This window comes from Coregonus clupeaformis, chromosome 31, assembly GCF_020615455.1.
Source record: "Coregonus clupeaformis isolate EN_2021a chromosome 31, ASM2061545v1, whole genome shotgun sequence".
NCBI lineage: Eukaryota > Metazoa > Chordata > Actinopteri > Salmoniformes > Salmonidae > Coregonus > Coregonus clupeaformis.
In genome coordinates, this window is record NC_059222.1 from 16,055,149 (window position 1) to 16,074,124 (window position 18,976).

General features: G+C 42.5%; 2 protein-coding genes across 3 annotated transcripts in view; one reads left to right on the forward strand and one right to left on the reverse strand.

Moving 5' to 3' along the window:
• Positions 1-7,884, forward strand: part of akt3a (v-akt murine thymoma viral oncogene homolog 3a) — a 126,658-nt gene extending 118,774 nt beyond the window's left edge. The window contains exons 10-13 of the mRNA XM_041859009.2: positions 1,339-1,553; positions 1,855-1,942; positions 2,287-2,389; positions 4,915-7,884. Coding sequence (XP_041714943.1) covers positions 1,339-1,553; positions 1,855-1,942; positions 2,287-2,389; positions 4,915-5,000 — 492 coding nt within the window. The 3' untranslated portion in view covers positions 5,001-7,884. The remainder of the gene's footprint in view (positions 1-1,338; positions 1,554-1,854; positions 1,943-2,286; positions 2,390-4,914) is intronic.
• Positions 7,885-12,701: 4,817 nt separating this feature from the next.
• Positions 12,702-18,976, reverse strand: part of sdccag8 (SHH signaling and ciliogenesis regulator sdccag8) — a 48,820-nt gene continuing 42,545 nt past the window's right edge. For both annotated transcript variants that reach the window (XM_041859010.2, XM_041859011.2), the window contains 2 exons: positions 15,145-15,271; positions 12,702-13,340 (listed from right to left, as the gene is read on the reverse strand). In XM_041859010.2, coding sequence (XP_041714944.1) covers positions 13,299-13,340; positions 15,145-15,271 — 169 coding nt within the window. In that variant the 3' untranslated portion in view covers positions 12,702-13,298. The remainder of the gene's footprint in view (positions 13,341-15,144; positions 15,272-18,976) is intronic.

The window sequence follows — 18,976 nt, forward strand, 5'->3', positions numbered from 1 at the left end:
CTCCGACTGTACCACTGTTTCTCTCAGCCGGTTGCCCATCTTGATAAGCTCAATACGTGTTATTACTAGCAATTTGCTTCCATTGTTATTTAGTTTGATAATTCTCAGCCTTTTGGGATTACATGTAGTGTACAAACACACAGTAACTTGTTTCAGTCATTTAAAGTTCAGTCTAACTGAATTCTTAGTGATTAGGGCCTGTATTCATAAAACGACTCAGAGTAGGAGGACCTGATGTAGGATCAGGTCCTCCTTGTCTTCTTCAATATAATCTGAATGGCAAAACTGATCCTAGATCAACACTACTACTCTGAGACACTTTATGAATACGGGCCCAGATATTCAGAATGTCTTTTTGGAGGTTGTCATGTTTTGGTTGATATTTTCTGGTAAGGACTACTCTCTAAGACAGTGGATGAGGATCATTGCGTCGACAAGTCCAGGTTCTGCTTCCCATTAAGATGAGAGAAAATACATTATTATTCTAGAGATTCAGAGCATATGCTTAACTGGCCTCTCTCCAGCGCCACTTGTCATTAGGTAGACATTAATTAGGCCTTTCCTCAGCGACGGTCTGAAATGGAGCCTGTCCTCCCTCCATCTCTCTTCCTTCCTCGCTTTTTCAACAAGGTGAACGGCAGCACACCTGAGACGATGTAAGAGAAGGGGAAGGAGAAGAGCAGGTAGAGTCTGTGTATTAGGACGGCAGCCCAGATAGAAGGCTTTGATTCAGCCGTGGCTCCTCTGGCCCCATGCTTCCAGTAGCCAGGTATCCACCTCTCTCTCTGGTGGGGCTGCCCTTGAACCAGCGTGTCACATCATGATGGTGAGGCCCTCTATGTCCATCCAGGAGCGTTTCCTGTCTGCCCGTGCCAGGTAGGGCCTCCAGTGCCAGCCACTTGGCTTGGCCAACAGGGGCATCTGTGGCACGCAGCAGCAGAGTGACACCCATCCCAGAGTCTATGTAGTGATGCCACTGCATGATGCTGTTGGGTTCTCCTGTCACAGGAACACTGTACCGTGGAATAGGGCTTTGTGTTAGTCATAGTTAACCAGCTGGACCTGGAGACGGAAACTCGCAAGGGTCAAATGTCCACCAGGTCGTTTGTTAACCGACTTTGCGTCAGAAGTCGGTTGTATGTAAAACGCTTGGCGAAATAACAAAGTTGATGTGCTTCGTGTTTGTGTGTGTTGTTGGCAGGGGTGATTGGACCAGTTTGCAGTAGTTTGTTCCTCTGAACTGCAATGTTGAATTGAGGAGTTAGTGCCTGTCCCATAGAGAGACCATACAGTTCATATTAATATTATTCTCATTCCATGATCTGTGTGTCTGTCCAGGTGCTGGAGGACAATGACTACGGCAGGGCGGTGGACTGGTGGGGTCTGGGCGTGGTCATGTACGAGATGATGTGCGGTCGACTGCCCTTCTACAACCAGGACCACGAGAAGCTGTTTGAGCTCATCCTCATGGAGGACATCAAGTTCCCCCGCACGCTGTCGTCAGACGCCAAGTCACTGCTGTCAGGACTACTCATAAAGGACCCCAACAAAAGGTATAGGCCAGCCATACTGTACACACCATGGCCAGCCATACACACCCTGGACAGCCAGACTCCAAGGAGCACTGCTCACCATCCAATAATACCATTGGAAGTGACTATACACTAGTTATATTTAACCTAACTATCAGGGTTGGGGTCAATTCAGTTTTCCACTCAGTTAACCCCAACCCTGCTAGCTTTAAAAAGCTTCAAGTTAATGATATCTATACATCAAATTCAAAGTACTTTAACACTAATGTCTTAGCAGTAGACAAACCTTTTAAATCATTTGTGGCGTTGTTACTTTTCACAGACTTGGAGGAGGTCCAGATGATGCGAAAGAAATCATGCGACATAGTTTCTTTGCTGGAATCGACTGGCAAGATGTTTATGATAAGAAGGTAATGCCTGTAATGCCAGTTCTATAATATGTACACATTCATATTGTAGAATCATGTTGGGAATCCTACAGGAAGTCCTACAGGACTCCTGCCCTTTGCCCCTCACCAGTATGCATTCCTGATCATAGTTTGCTAACTCACTGTCTAGTTAGAGGAAAGTTATCCTTGCTCTTTCAGTGCTTTACCATCACAGACACAGTGCACACCTTAGATGATGCAACCCTGGTAGCAGAGGGAGGTGAAATGCATTGTGGGAGGTGTAAACTCGTGGCCTCCAGTTCTGCCTGTGTGCTGCGACACCTCTGTGACACAAGTGCTGTGTGTTTCTCTCCCCTCATACCTAGCTGATACCGCCCTTCAAACCTCAGGTGTCGTCAGAGACAGATACCAGGTATTTTGACGAAGAATTCACGGCACAGACAATTACAATAACTCCCCCTGAAAAATGTGAGTGAAACTTTTTCTTAATGTTCTTTCTTGCTAATGTTTAAAAGGTGAGACACTGTCACTTGGCACCTTACTCAGGCTATGTTAGATGTGCAAGTGGTGTAACAATGTTGTTCCATATATTAGACAATCATGTCTTATTTTGGGGCTAGATTCTATCAGATCCACGCTAGCCGACACCCGCATAGCGGTTGTTTTAGCGGTATCGGATGTGGAATTGCATTAGAGCTGTCAAATTCACAAGCGGCTCCTGGAATTCGACCAAAAATTATACTTCAATCAGTGTAGATGAAGGGGAGGAGACAGGTGAAAGAAGGATTTTTAAGCCTTGAAACAATTGAGACATGGATTGTGTATGTGTGCCATTCAGAGGGTAAATGGCAAGAATAAATATTTACAGTGCTTTCGGAAAGTATTCAGACCCCTTGACTTTTTCCACATTCTGTTACATTACAGCCTTATTCTAAAATTGATTAAATTGTTTCTTTTTGCAAATGTATAAAAAATAAAAAACAGAAATACCTTATTTACATAAGTATTCAGACCCTTTGCTATGAGACTCGAAATTGAGCTCAGGTGCATCAACTCAATAATAGGAAGGTGTTCCTAATGTTTGGTATATCTCATTGATCAACGTCTCAACCAAATATTACCCAATAATCCACGTTGAAATGACGCGGTGTGCCCAGTGGGTCGTTTACAAGTTGGAACACTGGAATGTGATGTAATCTACACCTCGATTAGGCTGATAGAAATCCTCATTATTTTGTTTAGTGATTTTCAATTTCAGCATCATTATTTTTATATAGTCTACACTTTCTCGTTCTGAACTTCTTTATTATTTTTATTTATTTATTTCACCTTTATTTAACCAGGTAAGCCAGTTGAGAACAGGTTCTCATTTACAACTGCGACCTGGCCAAGATAAAGCAAAGCAGTGCAATAAAAACAACACAGAGTTACATATGGGGTAAAAAACAAAGTCAAAAATACAACAGAAAATATATATACAGTGTGTGCAAATGTAGCAAGTTATGGAGGTAAGGCAATAAATAGGCTATAGTGCAAAATAATTACAATTAGTATTAACACTGGAATGCTAGATGTGCAAGAGATTATGTGCAAATAGAGATACTGGGGTGCAAAAGAGCAAAATAAATAACAATATAGGGATGAGGTAGTTGGGTGGGCTAATTTCAGATGGGCTGTGTACAGGTGCAGTGATCGGTAAGGTGCTCTGACAACTGATGCTTAAAGTTATTGAGGGAGATAAGAGTCTCCAGCTTCAGAGATTTTTGCAATTCGTTCCAGTCATTGGCAGCAGAGAACTGGAAGGAATGGCGGCCAAAGAGGTGTTGGCTTTGGGAATGACCAGTGAGATATACCTGCTGGAGCGCAGACTACGGGTGGGTGCTGCTATGGTGACCAATGAGCTAAGATAAGGCGGGGATTTGCCTAGCAGTGATTTATAGATGGCCTGGAGCCAGTGGGTTTGACGACTGAACATGTAGTGAGGACCAGCCAACAAGAGCGTACAGGTCACAGTGGTGGGTAGTGTATGGGGCTTTGGAGACAAAACGGATGGCACTGTGATAGACTACATCCAATTTGCTGAGTAGAGTGTTGGAGGCTATTTTGTAAATGACATCGCCGAAGTCAAGGATCGGTAGGATAGTCAGTTTTACGAGGGCATGTTTGGCAGCATGAGTGAAGGAGGCTTTGTTGCGAAATAGGAAGCCGATTCTAGATTTAACTTTGGATTGGAGATTCTTTATGTGAGTCTGGAAGGAGAGTTTACAGTCTAACCAGACACCTAGGTATTTGTAGTTGTCCACATACTCTAGGTCAGACCCGTCGAGAGTGGTGATTCTAGTCGGGTGGGCGGGTGCCAGCAGCGTTCGATTGAAAAGCATGCATTTAGTTTTACTAGTGTTTAAGAGCAGTTGGAGGCTACTGAAGGAGTGTTGTATGGCATTGAAGCTCGTTTGGAGGTTTGTTAACACAGTGTCCAATGAAGGGCCAGATGTATACAAAATGGTGTCGTCTGCGTAGAGGTGGATCTGAGAGTCACCAGCAGCAAGAGCGACATCATTGATATACACGGAGAAAAGTGTCAGCCCAAGAATTGAACCCTGTGGCACCCCCATAGAGACTGCCATAGGTCCAGACAACAGGCCCTCCGATTTGACACACTGAACTCTATCTGAGAAGTAGTTGGTGAACCAGGCGAGGCAGTCATTTGAGAAACCAAGGCTAACTTCTAACTCGAGTGGGACGGGTGTGGCTTCGTGACAATGATCCCAAGAGCAGCTGCTCACCGATTTGACAGCTCCAGCACAGTTCCACCTCCGACAGCGCCAAAACATCAACTATGAGGGTGTCAGCTATTGCCAGTTAACGCTTGATGTAAATGCATCTAGGTCTTAAACATGCTCAATTAAGCATCAGAGAGGTTTAAATAGAATCACTGTAAAAAGGTTGAATTGCATGATTGAAGTAAGTAATGTCCTGATTGTCCCTCCCAGTTGATGAAGACGGGATGGATTGCATGGACAACGAGCGCAGACCACACTTCCCGCAGTTCTCCTACTCGGCCAGTGGGAGAGAATAAGCGCTGTATCCAGACTGTACTGCGTCACCATCACCACCAGTGGAAGGTTACAGTATAAAACCAACCTAGCCTGAGCTAACCCCTCCTCTCTCCATTTGGGTCATTCCATAGTGAGCATGGAGATCCATCTCTGTACGTTTTATGTGTCTGTTTTTTCATGAGGATTTTGCATGTGTGGTCAGACAGAAGTTCAGCCCTGTTGGTATTTCCCAACAGTTAAAGGTGCATTTCTTATGGTTGATTTCTTATAGAATGCTCCTTTAAAGCCTTGAAACTGACTCAAGAGGGCAAACGGGTTTGTTGTGTTGTGTGGTGTGTCTTTAGTTCCCTTGGTCATTGACTTCTAGCTGAGATCCAGTACTATCTACTGTAGGAGGTTGACATTCCTGGTAGGGAGAGCTGCTGTCTTTAGCATTCTCATTTCACATAGGACAGTATACTATAACTCGATTCACAGGAGATTCTCCACTTGTTTGCTGTGTCATAATCTGCAACGGTCCTTTTAACAGCTCTCATTCTTCTCTTGATGACATTTGGGTTTACACGTTATCGTTTGGTTATCTAACATCTGTGTTGCGTGTATAGAAATAAGTTATACTGTAGGATTAGAGATTTTTGCTTTCAGAAGTCAAAAACTGCCAGAAAACGGTTCACTCAGGCTACACAGAGATCAATCTGTCTTCAACTCAGTATATAGGTCACCGGTACTGCTAGCTTTACTCTGCAGGTCAAGCTACAGGCGCTAACTATACAAACCACCTCCACTACTTCTCATGGACACTATGACTGTAGTCTCAGATATTCTACTAACTGTTACGTAATATTATTATCACTTATTTAAGGTGTGCAAAAGTAAAACGCTCCCGTCTCGTCTGCTATTTGTTGATAAGCTGTGATTTTTACTTTCTCCTCTCTCCTGTGAAATCAGTCATTCGAATAGTGTGAACGCTTTGGGATGTTGCTCTGCCAATGTTATGTATGAATGGGAGTACATTTTTGTGTACTGTGTGTAGAGGTTTTAAGAGAGCCTAAAGGCACAGCACTGTTGGCTGTAAACTCCTGTGAATCCGAGCTGTGCGTTAGCTGTCAGAAAGCAAGGCTCACCTCAACCTGTCTAACAGTGAGGATGAGAGGAAGAGCATTCTAAGTGTGTGTGTGTTAGGGTCAGAATTTCATCCAATTTTATCTGGCTGAAGGTAGATGCTTCCCACAACTGAAATTATGTAAAGCTTTATTTCAGACATATCATCGCTAGAAAATAAAAGCATTAAAAAACTCAAATTTATAAATGTGAATGAGAAATGCAAAATGGTGGCTGTTTACTGTCTAATGATCCTGTAAGGGGAGTGGCTAATGGGGTTTGGGGGTGGGGCTAAACCTGTGAGAAGGCTGAATGAATTTGAATTATCTGACCAGGGGGACATACTGTATAACTATGATTCAATAGGGACAAGTAAGAAGGAGGTATTGGCATTGTTTGATTTGGACCACAGCAATGGCTTCCGCTTTTATTTATTTGTTCTTTTTTTGTATAACTGTTGTTGTTATATGATTAGGAGTAATGTCCAGTCTTTTGTTCTGGATGAAAAAGGCACCTCGAATAATGGCTTAAGAATGTAGAAGCAAAGCCTTCATGTTGTCGTTTAGTTTTTGCTCTCATTTTTATGATTTTTTGTTTGTTTTTGTTTGTTTGTTCTCTTACCAAAATATGAGGACAATGAAGAAGACAGAGGTGATATATATATATATATATATATATTAGGTGGCATATTAAATAGTTCTATCAGTACTAAGGTATTATTATTCAACATTTTCCATAAGACTTTTACATTTCAGGGGCATCTAACCTTGGATGTGGTATTAAACCTTTAAGTTCTCTTCTCCACATGCAGTATATAAGGGCTGTATAAGCTTCAACTCCCTTTCCAACTGGTATGAAGCTACTGTTGTCTTCTAGCATCTGAGCATTCCTGTACTACATGTAAATACATGAGAATGGCACAGAACAAGCTTCCTGTATTTGACTACATTTTAATTGCTTAATAACACACTGCACATTTAGGCCTTTTTCTTTACCTCTGCTTTCTAGAACAAGAAACATAAGACATTGGAATGAATAATTTAAGCATTTACAAAGGGAATATATTCATTGGCTGTAAGGTTTTAAAGTCAAGAGATTTTAAGAATAGGAGTAGATGGAGAATAGCTATAAAGCTTACTGAAGGAAGTAATGAGTATTATAGATTCGGTGACCAATGTTCCCAGGGTAGATACACTGTAGACTGTTTGTTTGGTAATGAGTATTATAGACTCGGTGACCAATGTTCCCAGGGTAGATACACTGTAGACTGTTTGTTTGGTAATGAGTATTATAGACTCGGTGACCAATGTTCCCAGGGTATATACACTGTAGACTGTTTGTTTGGTAATGAGTATTATAGACTCGGTGACCAATGTTCCAAGGGTATATACACTGTAGACTCTGTGTCTGGTCACACTGTATAATGAACTTACTGTTGTGGCTGACTACTTTGGGATCTTGTAACAGCCTTCAATGCTACTTACAATGTAGTTTCCTTAACATTATGGTGTTGTATTACCATAACTGATAGTCAATGACCAATCATTTTTGGGGGTCATAATTTTATTGCAGTGTACCACAGTCAGCATAGGAATCTTCAAGTGATAGTCAAGTCAGCCACCTACTCTGTGCTGACTGGCATCATTTGATTTATTATAAAAGTGTACAACATTCAGTAACTTTAGCTCTGTGGATGAAGAGCCATAGCATTCAATGGTACATAACACACCATTCTGTATAACTATATATATTTTTGCAATTTTAAAGCCATTTTCCTTCAATTCTACACATTCTGCCATGTCTTATGTGTGTTCATGTCATATCTGAGTGACTCAAACATTTCAACAAAATCAATGGGCTAAAAAACCTAGCTAAAAAAACATTAGCTGACATGGACTAGTTGATCTGGACATTTCTGACAAGTTATAAATAGCTCTCTAAGGTCTTCAATGACTGCCATGACAAGAGGAAAACTGCTGATGTACTACCCAATTTTGAAATTGCACCTTGTGCATTCTACTATTACAACTTTCAAAAGTTGATAGCCCGACTGAGTTCCTAGGGGAACCACTAAGGCACAAGTCCAATCCACTAGTCATTAGTTAGCCTTGCTTAGCATCAATGTGACCTACGATTATCCATTGAAAGGACAATCAGAGTTCACACATTCCTGATTTCCTGGTTACATTCAAGTTCCATTGCAGATGTTTGATTGTGATATTATTTAGGTTCAGTGTTCAGTATATTCCACCAGTGGTTTGCAAAGCAAGGAGCACGTAGCCTATCATGCTAATGTCAGAGCAGAAGACAAACATATTTTGTAGCGAGAGATATCCTGTCTGTGAAGGGATGAGAAGAGTTTGAGAGTGAATGTAGTGATGTGGACCAAAAAGACCAAAGCAGATGTAGTGACATTTCTTAGATGATTACACATTCCCAAAGGATGAATGATTTGTCTTATATTCACTGTCGTTGACAGGGTCCAATAAGAGGGAAAGAGGTAGTTGAGCAAGAGAGAAGTACAATATACTGTACATTACTAGTTCAGAAAGTGACTGTGGTATGACTTTGATAGGAGGACGAGTAGTCGTTTGGTAGAACTAATCCTGAGATGGTTAGATATAGTGAGTCTATTGAAAAGGTATGAGGGCCATAACTTCAAAAAGTGTGACATGATTGGTCCATCTTTAACCACTAGAGCCACATGAGAAAGTCAAATTGTTTTTTGCATGGAACAGGTGTGGTTTTGAGATTATATTGCAAACTGAGCCATGGTGTATCTTGATGTAGGAAGTTAACTCTTCTCATAAGAGAAGACTGTGAAACATGGGATAGAAAGATACATGTCTTAGCAGGTAATTGTTCATGATTTAATGTCGGTCTATTGTTTTATTAATATGGCCAATAATGTATCATAGAAGAATGTGGAGAGAAACTGCAAACTGAACAACTGTGCTGTGATCACTAACCCCTAGGCTTTCAATTGGTTGAGTTTTCCTCTTTGTCTTCCAAGATGCATTCCTTTTTTGTTTTTGCTGGTATGTGTTTTGACTAAAAAAGAAAAAAATCACCATGTATGAAAACCTTGATTAATAGAGGCCTTTATGGCTTACAATGTGATTTTTATTTAAGATTTGTATTTTTTATCAATGGACAACTTGAATTTGTTTTGTTTATTTTATTTTTGAATTGAATATGGTTGAGTTTATTTAAAAAATAATGTTTGAGTATTTAGCTGTCATGTTATGGTCTTTAGTACTGCAGCTGATTATGGAAGAAGGGGAAGGAAGGGGGAATTACAGCACGGTCTCTCTTTCGCCTTTTCGGCATTACTATTATTATGTTTTCTGTGAAATTATTTTTCCTCCACCATTTGTCGAAGTCACTCAGTCACACAAATAACTAAAATCTTGCATAATTACAATACCAGTCAAAAGTTTGGACACACCTACTCATTCAAATTTTTTTTTTTAAACTATTTTCTACATTGTAGAATAATAGTGAAGACATCACAACTATGAAATAACACATATGGAATCATGTAGTAACCAAAAAAGTGTTAAACAAATCCAAATATATTTTATATTTGATTCTTCGGGGGATTGTTGAGGCCAGGTCATCTGATTTTTATTTTATTTATTTATTTATTATCTGATGCAGCACTCCATCACACTCCTTCTTTGTAAAATAGCCCTTACACAGCCTGAAGGTGTGTTGGGTCATATTCCTGTTGAAAAACAAATTATAGTCCCACTAAGCCCAAACCAGATGGGATGGCGTATCGCTGCAGAATGCTGTGGTAGCCATGCTGGTTAAGTGTGCCTTGAATTCTAAATAAATCACAGACAGTGTCACTAGCAAAGCACCCCCACACCATAACACCTCCTCCTCCATGCTTTACGGTGGGAACTACACATGTGGAGATAATCCGTTCACCCACACCGCGTCTCACAAAGACACGGCAGTTGGAACCAAAAATCTCAAATTTGGACTCCAGACCAAAGGACACATTTCCACCGGTCTAATGTCCATTGCTCGTGTTTCTTGGCCCAAGCAGGTCTCTTCTTCTTATTGGTGGCCTTTAGTAGTGGTTTCTTTGCAGCAATTAGACCATGACGGCCTGATTCACACAGTCCCCTCTGAACAGTTGATGTTGAGATGTGTATGTGACTTGAACTCTGTGAAGCATTTATTTGGGCTGCAATTTCTGAGGAACTCTAATGAACTTGTCCTCTGCAGCAGAGGTACCTCTGGGTCTTCCATTCCTGTGGCGGTCCTCATGAGAGCCAGTTTCATCATAGCGCTTGATGGTTTTTGCGACTGCACTTGAAGAAACTTCCAAAGTTATTGAAATGTTCCGTATTGACTGACCTTCATGTCTTAAAGTAATGATGGACTGCCGTTTCTCTTTGCTTAGTTGAGCTGTTCTTGACATAATATGGCCTTGGTCTTTTACCAAATAGGGCTATCTTCTGTATACCTCCCCTACCTTGTCACAACACAACTGGTTGGCTCAAATGCATTAAGGAAAGGAATTCCACAAATTAACTTTCAAGAAGGCACACCTGTTAATTGAAATGCATTCCAGGTGACTACCTCATGAAGCTGGTTGAGAGAATGCCAAGAGTGTGCAAAGCTGTCAAAGGCAAAGGGTGGCTACTTTGAAGAATCTCAAATATAAAATATATTTTGATTTGTTTAACACTTTTTTGGTTACTACATGATTCCATATGTGTTATTTCATAGTTTTGATGTCTTCACAATTATTCTACAATGTATTTTTTTTTGTACAAATAAAGAAAAACCCTTGAATGAGTAGGTGTGTCCAAACTTTTGACTGGTAGTGTATGTCAGATGCTCGATTAGGTTCTGGGGGGAGAAGATCCACGTTAAACGCTTGATTTAAATTTAAAGGCAATGTTCCAGCATTGCGGAGACTGCGTTCACGGTAAATGCTGCAGATGTTGGCTCGATCGGAAATTGTCTTTACATTTTAACGCAGATCTTCCAAGGTACGGATTGAATCCAACCCTAAGGCAATTGGTAATTGGCAGTAGGGGACAAAATGATCATATGCTTTTTTTTTTATTACATATAACAGAAATAGCTTTCAACCTATGGCAGCATTTATGTAAATTGCTCCTTTTATGATTTCAGAGAACAGAAAATTGCCCTTGCTTAATAAAAATAAAACAAGATAATTACTTCACTTTACAGTATGAAAATGTATGCACTCACTAACTGTAAGTCGCTCTGGATAAGAGTGTCTGCTAAATGACTAAAATGTAAATGTAAAGCACAGTCCCCTCATGCAGTCCATGCTTCATTTTGTTTATTGTTAAAAAATAAATAAATCACATTGTCATAATGAAGTGTAGAGGAAGGTGCGATAATGACTAGGCCAGAAGAGGCTGCCAGGAGACAACTTCAGCTGAGTGACACTGACGAGGTCTTACTTTTCTACTGGACATGTCTTATCGGTTATTCTAAGAGAGCTCAGTTCCACAGGAAGGTTGGACCTCTGCAGTTGCACTCAGTCTCAACGATTCCATTTAAACCTTGCATATTTAAAAATGTAGCTATATGTGAGCAGGATACGTAGAACATCCACCTAGGAATCTCAAATGTTTGTTTCTGCCGGCCATTAGCAGGCCATGATGTTCAGTTCCACTGGGTGAAGCATTCTAGTGCCGTTGGCCATCTCCAGGGTCAAAGGTCTGGGGTGAGCCTTGTGATCGCCTCGACTCTGACGAACGACAACGTGGGTTCTATCCTTACTAACTGCAGGGTCTATATATAAATCTATTTTACACCTCAATGTACACACTTTGCTGCTACTGTTTGTAATGTCTACAACAGATTTTCTTCTCATCTTGCTCCTGGTAGTGTTATGAACGAGCATGAATTGTAAAGTATTTATTTAAAAACAAAAAAGACAAATCGCTGTCGGATGAAAACCTCATCTCCAAAACTGAAAACTTTTAGGAAATTGAAAAAACTGCCATACGAACATACAATTATGAAATTTCAGAAGCTATTTTAAATACATTTTATTGGCCCTAGAGTCATAATGTTCAGAGTACATTGAGCGGAGTTACTGCTTTCAATACATCAAAAGAAAAGAGGCAAGAGGTTTTCATCCGACAGCGACGTAATAATAACTTGTAATTCATTTGATGTCCATGTAGCTAGCTTTACAGTTTTACATTTTCTTGACCTTGCTAGCTGTCAATAGATCCATGTTAAGAGATAGTCGTGTGGTGAAGGATTTTAAGCAGAAGGGATGAAGTATCAGAAAAGAGAACAGTTGTAATACTCCCTGTCATTAAAGAATACAAAACGTTTTCTTTCCCCTTGTGAATAGGACCCATAAGGATGTGAAAATTATATGACCTGCAAGAAAGTGTTTTTGTACACTGTACGTCCTTAGTATTTTTACACGTAAAAGTATATGATAGGGATACACATTCTTTTCCTTCTTACAGACCGCTTAAATAAAGCACCTTGTCAATCTGCTATCTTTGTCACTTACTTCTGACTACTCGCCATACTGTATTTCTCAATAAGAAAAAAGATAGTTACATCACACTCTACTCTAACTCACTTCAGATCGAGCAATATTTAGAACACTGCATGTAAAATGTTTATTGAAATTTCAACTGAAGTTTATATCAAATACTGAAATTACATTCTACAACACACAGCTTTTAACATCAAAACCTCAAATCGCTATATAAAAACAAACACTAAAATGTATGAACAATACAAAAACTACTGTCAAATCAGTAGTTCCAAATCTATAGAAATCTATAAAATCCTCATGAATCTAAACACACATACACTCAGCAGGCCTGTGCTGCTGCTGTTTCTGCATGGCTAAGGTTTGACACAGAGTATCCATGACAGGAGGCGGTCTCCACTGTGGTGCTCTCAGCCAGAGCTGCTCCCCACGCTGCGCCCTGAGGTCACTCAGACCTGCTCTCCGCCATCAGCACCACTGTTAACCCTACCTCTGCTGCTGCCCACTGCACTCACACAGGTCACACACATATGTACACACACAGGATGTGGCCCAAAACCAACCTGAGAGAGGCATGCGTCTTCCCTCACACATTCATTTTTGTAGAATAATAACTGAATTGGTCATATACCCTATTTCTACAGTAGGAGCACCATCATTATAAGGACAGTGCTTCAGTCAAGATGAGGAGGATCTCTCATGTGGACAAGGTGTCAGGCCTCCTAGAACCAGCAGGGAACTGGGGAAACAAAGAGGAAATGAAAGATCAAAAACACACCTGGACACAAGGCTCTAAATTGCGACTATTTTGTCCGCATATGCTGCTAAATATTTGGCTGTGCGACCTGGAATTTGAATTTGGGAGCACCAGTGCCTAGAAAAAATACAATCGGCCAGATAATAATTGTTGTAATGATTAGGCTGTACTGCTGTTTCCGAGTGCCCTAGAGAAAATATTTGTGACCGTCGTGGTTGCACCATTACTATAGAGAAAATGGCTTGTCTCTAGCTCAAACTTACTTACTTACTTTTTTTTCTTTCACTGAAGCAATGGCGGGCCGCATTTTACATTCATAATCATACATTTTAGTAGACGCTCTTATCCAGAGCAACTTCCAGGAGCACTTATGGTTAAGTGCCTTGCTCCAAGGGCACGTTGACAGATTTTTCACCTAGTCTGCTCGGGGATTCGAACCAGCGACCTTTCATTTACTGGCCCAACGCTCTTAACTGCTAGGCTACCTGGTTTAATCATAAACCATGTCGCAGGGCATTAACCATTTGTTTACATGTTGTTCAGTCATGTTACCTCATTAACTAACAAGCTGACAATCTGGTAACTTTACCAGTATATCCAAACTTTAGGGAGCACAGAAAGTAAGGAAAAGGGCTAGCTTCTTTAGGAGATCAATGATCATAGCAATGGACGAATGACAGATCTCTTGCATGTCATCACTCACACAAACTTGACTTCCTTAAAGAGTCTGCATACAATTTTCTATGTAATGCATCTCAATAGGGAATAGTTATTTTTGGACAATGTAGAAACCTAATATTCCACAAATTACTGTAATTTCACTAACAGGTATTTGTATCAACATTGTAGATTTTATAATAAAAATTGTCTTTACAGGTTTACATATTTAGTTTCTAGGGTACAACATATGCTTCAAAAGTAGTTAGAATTCATAATATAGGCCCAAGAATACAGGCTGTATTACATTTACATTTTAGTCATTTAGCAGATGCTCTTATCCAGAGCGACTTACAGTTAGTGAGTGCATACATTTTTCATACTGTATCTCAATCAATTTAAAAAATCTTATTTTCTGGTGCTCCTGGATTTTATGTTGCTCCTAACTTTTTTTAAAGTTGGGAGCACCAGTGCTACAAATCTATTTATTTTTTGAGCCATGACTGGACACATTACTGGAGTTTACATATTACTAGAGCCTCAGCCGGTATTGATTCAGGTTTTCGCCCTCAGTTAAGACTGACTCGATTCGCGCTATCCTGGATTGCAATAACCATCTACTCTGGATTCTGGAATGAATGTGCTGTTCTGTTCAGCAACACATTGGTGGTTCTTAGAGTAATGCTCAGAGGGAAATCCAGAAGTGCTAACGCTGATAAAAACAACAGCCTGGCAGCATTAGAGCAGCTGAGAACAGAGGCACTCGGCAGGGCTCTCCTCCATCTCCATAAGCTCTTAAGAATGTCAGCCTCTGTGTCTCTCCCTCTCTGTCTGACACGCCTTTAGCAGCAATCTGGAAGAGCATCTGTGGAGCGCCTAGTCTTGCGTGATGTGCGGCCCTGGCTACCAGCTGTTGTGGCGCTTGTGTGCCTTCTCTTCTTCTCACTCGCTCTTACTCTCTCTCTCTCTCTCCTCTTTCTCCCTCTCTCTGGGTGATAGTGTGGCCTAGTCTCTGTGGTTCGGGTGCAAGGGTGAGCAAAGGGCCTACTTTACCCCCCAAATTCTCTACAGTGCTGTACCCAGCACCATATATAGAGATGAACAGTAAATCCAGTGGTTTTGACTGTACCTGTATGCGTAGGTTCTGCATCTCCTCAGTGAGGAGGTGGCGCTCCTGCATCAACAGGTTCTGTTTGGCAAGCAGCTCCATCACCTGCTGGGCACTGGACTGACTGTGCTGGTCCAACTGCTGCAGTCTAAAGGATACACACAAACACAGTGAACACACACAACACAATAGTCAATACAACGCCTTGTATAATGTACAATTCAACACTATCTTTTCCGACACGTATGACGAACAAGATTAATATGATAGATTGATAAAAAGCATAGAGCTGAGGAACAGATGCAGTTATAAGAAGAATCTCTTAAAATATCCCGGAAAATGGAGGATTCATATTGCTTCTCACCCACAAAAAGGATTGAAAATATATTTGATGATATTTGTCAGAGGTATACAATGTATAGTTCTAAAACTATGGGGCGAGAAAATGCCAAATACCCCTCAAAAGAAGAGGCCACCCTCTTCCCAGTGTGTCCCAATACAAAGAGTCCATTCAGCTGAGGCTGTGGAGGCCCTCAAAGTCCAACAAACACTCATCAGATCAGGCCAACTAAACATGGCCCCTCCCCCATAACACAGAGCTAACTCACACGCAAGGAATGCATAACATTAGCATAAGTGCCCCGCTATACACAGGATAGGCTATCCGTATAGTAGTGGGAATGGGATGGCTATAGCTTATTATTTGACTGTCCATGGGCTATAGCTATAGTCATCCACCATCATGGGTCCTTGGATCAGATGAGATCCAGGCCAGGTCCCAGTGTCCTAGATCCCACAGGAGGGCACGTCGCCAGGGCCATAGTGGAGCTGAGGGGCCCGGGTGCCCAGGGAGGGGATGTACTCCTTGAGCACAGTAGGCGCCATGCGAGGGGAGGCCTCTAGCTGTTGCTGAAGGGGGGAGACAGATGCCCCTCTCCTTCTGGCTGGGGCAGTGCCGTCTGTGCAGTGGGAAGGAAGGCAGAGTAGACTGCCCCCGCTTCCCCCCCCGTGAGAGCTGGAGCACACGGGCCCTCCTTGGCCCTCCCCGTCCCCGGCTGCACTGGCCAGCTTGTCCCGGGCTCAGGCCCTGCTGCGCTGGAGGCTGGAGCTGCTGCCTCTCCCTCGCCTGGCCTCCAGAGCCTGGCAACGAGCTGTCAGATCTGGGGATGCAGCCTGCGTCAGCCGGCCCCCGCCCCCACACGGACACACAGCAGGGAGGACACCGCCACGTTAGACACCCAGCTCCGGAGCCCTGCAGAGCCAGGATGGAAACACTCCACAGGACCGACGTGGGGGAGGAGAATGACTTTTCAGAGGTTTTCAAGAGGTTTGACGCAGTGAGATGTCTAGATGGTCAACTTTGAAAACGGGTACATTTTGTAACGAGAATCTCTTTTGTATGATGCATCTTGCTGCCATTTGAGTCGTGATGACGAGGGCATCAAATGGACATAATAACATTCTTATTATGGATGACATTTTATGTTTTTGCATATCATTCCCATGAGTGCTGAACATGTAACGCTGGACTGTACTGTACTGTACGGAAAATCTACTATAGGAGTGTGAGAGGGACATTTTGAAATGCCACAAGACAAGCCGGTTAATGGGAGCAGCTAATAAATTGAACATAATTCTTGTAGAGCCTTGGTATTATTTTAGAGTGGTTAAAAAAAAACAATTTGCCTTGAATATTATAAATGATAAATGTTGTTAAATTTTCTAGATGAATTTGAATTTCCTTCAGGTGATATAAAAGGTCACGACCCTGTTATAACAGCACTCTTATGAAAGGCCAAGCTGCAACAGCAGTCAAGAGTGGCAGCCAAGATGTATTTTAAGATGTCAGTGCAAATGCCATGCGTATTAAACCACTAAAGCGGGTTGTGTAATACTGTAACTAATGCTTTCACCCAACACTCAACACCTTACCTCGCTACTTCGGAAAGCATGGTGTTTCAATCTGACATATTAGCCTATTAATTACACAATCTTCCTGACCTTAATCCAGCTCCAAAACCACCTTTGTCTTCACCCCAACCCAGCCGCCTCAACCCCAACCCAGGGCACTGAGGAGGGGAGGTGAAAGGGGGGGTTAAAGCTCAAACTGAAGAAAAAGGGGTAGGCGAACTCCTCCTCCTCCGAAGAAGAAGAAGCAATCACAATGGGGGTCTGATTAAATTAGGGGCCCATCCAGCAGCCAAAGCAGCAAATCCAATAACTGCCCTACATTTACTGGCACACAACTTAATTAGGTTTTTAATACAGCTTAGCGCTGGGCTCTCCCCCTGTCCAGGCTGGCTGGCTGGATGACTGGCTGGCCGGATGACTGGCTGGCCAGTGCCCACTGCTGCCTGTGCTCTGCCCGCTGCTGGTTGGGTGGAGGGGCGGGTGGATGGATGGCAGAGATGGCCGAGCTCAGGCCTCCCCGCTGACCTGGTGAAAGGACACCATCTGCTGGCTCCCAGGCTAACTGAAGACAGGACGGCTGCACTGAGACACACACACGGTGAGACACACACACACACACACACACACACACTGAGACACACACTGAGACACACACACACACACATACTCCCTCAAAGCAATGGCAAATTATCAATCTGTCTTTTTTGAAAATTTGAAACCAAACTGATTTGCCAAATGCACCTTGATTTACAAGCACCTTCCAATGTGTACACTTCCATCCATCCAGCCAGGCAAAATCTGATTATCGCTCTTATGGACACTTAATTACACACACACACACACACACACACACACACACACCAACCTCTGCAAAAGAGACCTGCCGTCGCCCACAGCTTGTGCCTAAGTTCCCAGGTGATGATGTTTGTTTGTTTACAGGATGGAGGCTAGCGGAGGTAAACAGGGGAGCCTCTACAGGTTTGTATAACAAAGTGTGGAGCAGCACTGCTGTGTGGCCTCCAGCGATGTTCCAGGGAGGAACCTAGTGTCTGTGTCTCTGTGTGTACTGGGGAACCTGCAGACGGCACACCGGCTCAGCTCGAGGAGCTGGGAGCGTACGGTAAGCCCAGTCTCCCAGGCTGAGCCTGGCCCTGCTGTGGCCTGGGGATGTGTGGCTGGCTCTAGTTACACTGGGAGGTTCTAGTCTACTCTGTTCTTTACCCAGCTCTAGTCTACCTCCTGCCTGGCACAACCCAATGTCACCTGAGAAGGATGGTTTTTCAGCTGTGTATTGGCTCAGCTTGTCCAACAGTTTGGAAAGCACACACAGGTCCAGGCATTTACAAACTGGTTTAATAAACAGTGGGGGTTTTGCCTAAGGCCGGTTTGGACAGTATTAATAAGATCACCACTCTTTCCCATATCAGAGGAGTGTCCTGGAAATAAATGATATCCTGGAAACTTCTTTGGATCTGAATGCTAGTACAGGAGATGCTTACTATAGTATAACATTAGGACTGTCCGACCAACTCAAGTTAAACCAATAGACTAGAACTTTGGGAGGATGGAAGTCTGAATTTGGCATCACTTTGCAGTAACATATGGGTCATTATACCGTCACAGGAAAAAAACATTATCTCCTTAGCAAGAGTCTGACCCATATTCAATCTGCCATTATGCAATATTCATTTGAATGGGAGTAGATGGGCCACCACTAACAACCCAGCCCAGATTGGGGATCATGGGGGCTGGAGGGCAGAGGAGAGGGGGTGAAGAATGCAGGCAGACTGCCTTGGCTTGCCTGGTTAAAACAATACCGCCAGGGGCAGCACGGCTACAGCTGCTCAGCACTCCACCTCACCCCCCTTAAAAAAACCTTACCCACCCCAGCTCAGCCCGACTCACCCTGCCTAAGCCTAAACCTGGCACGGCATGGCATGGC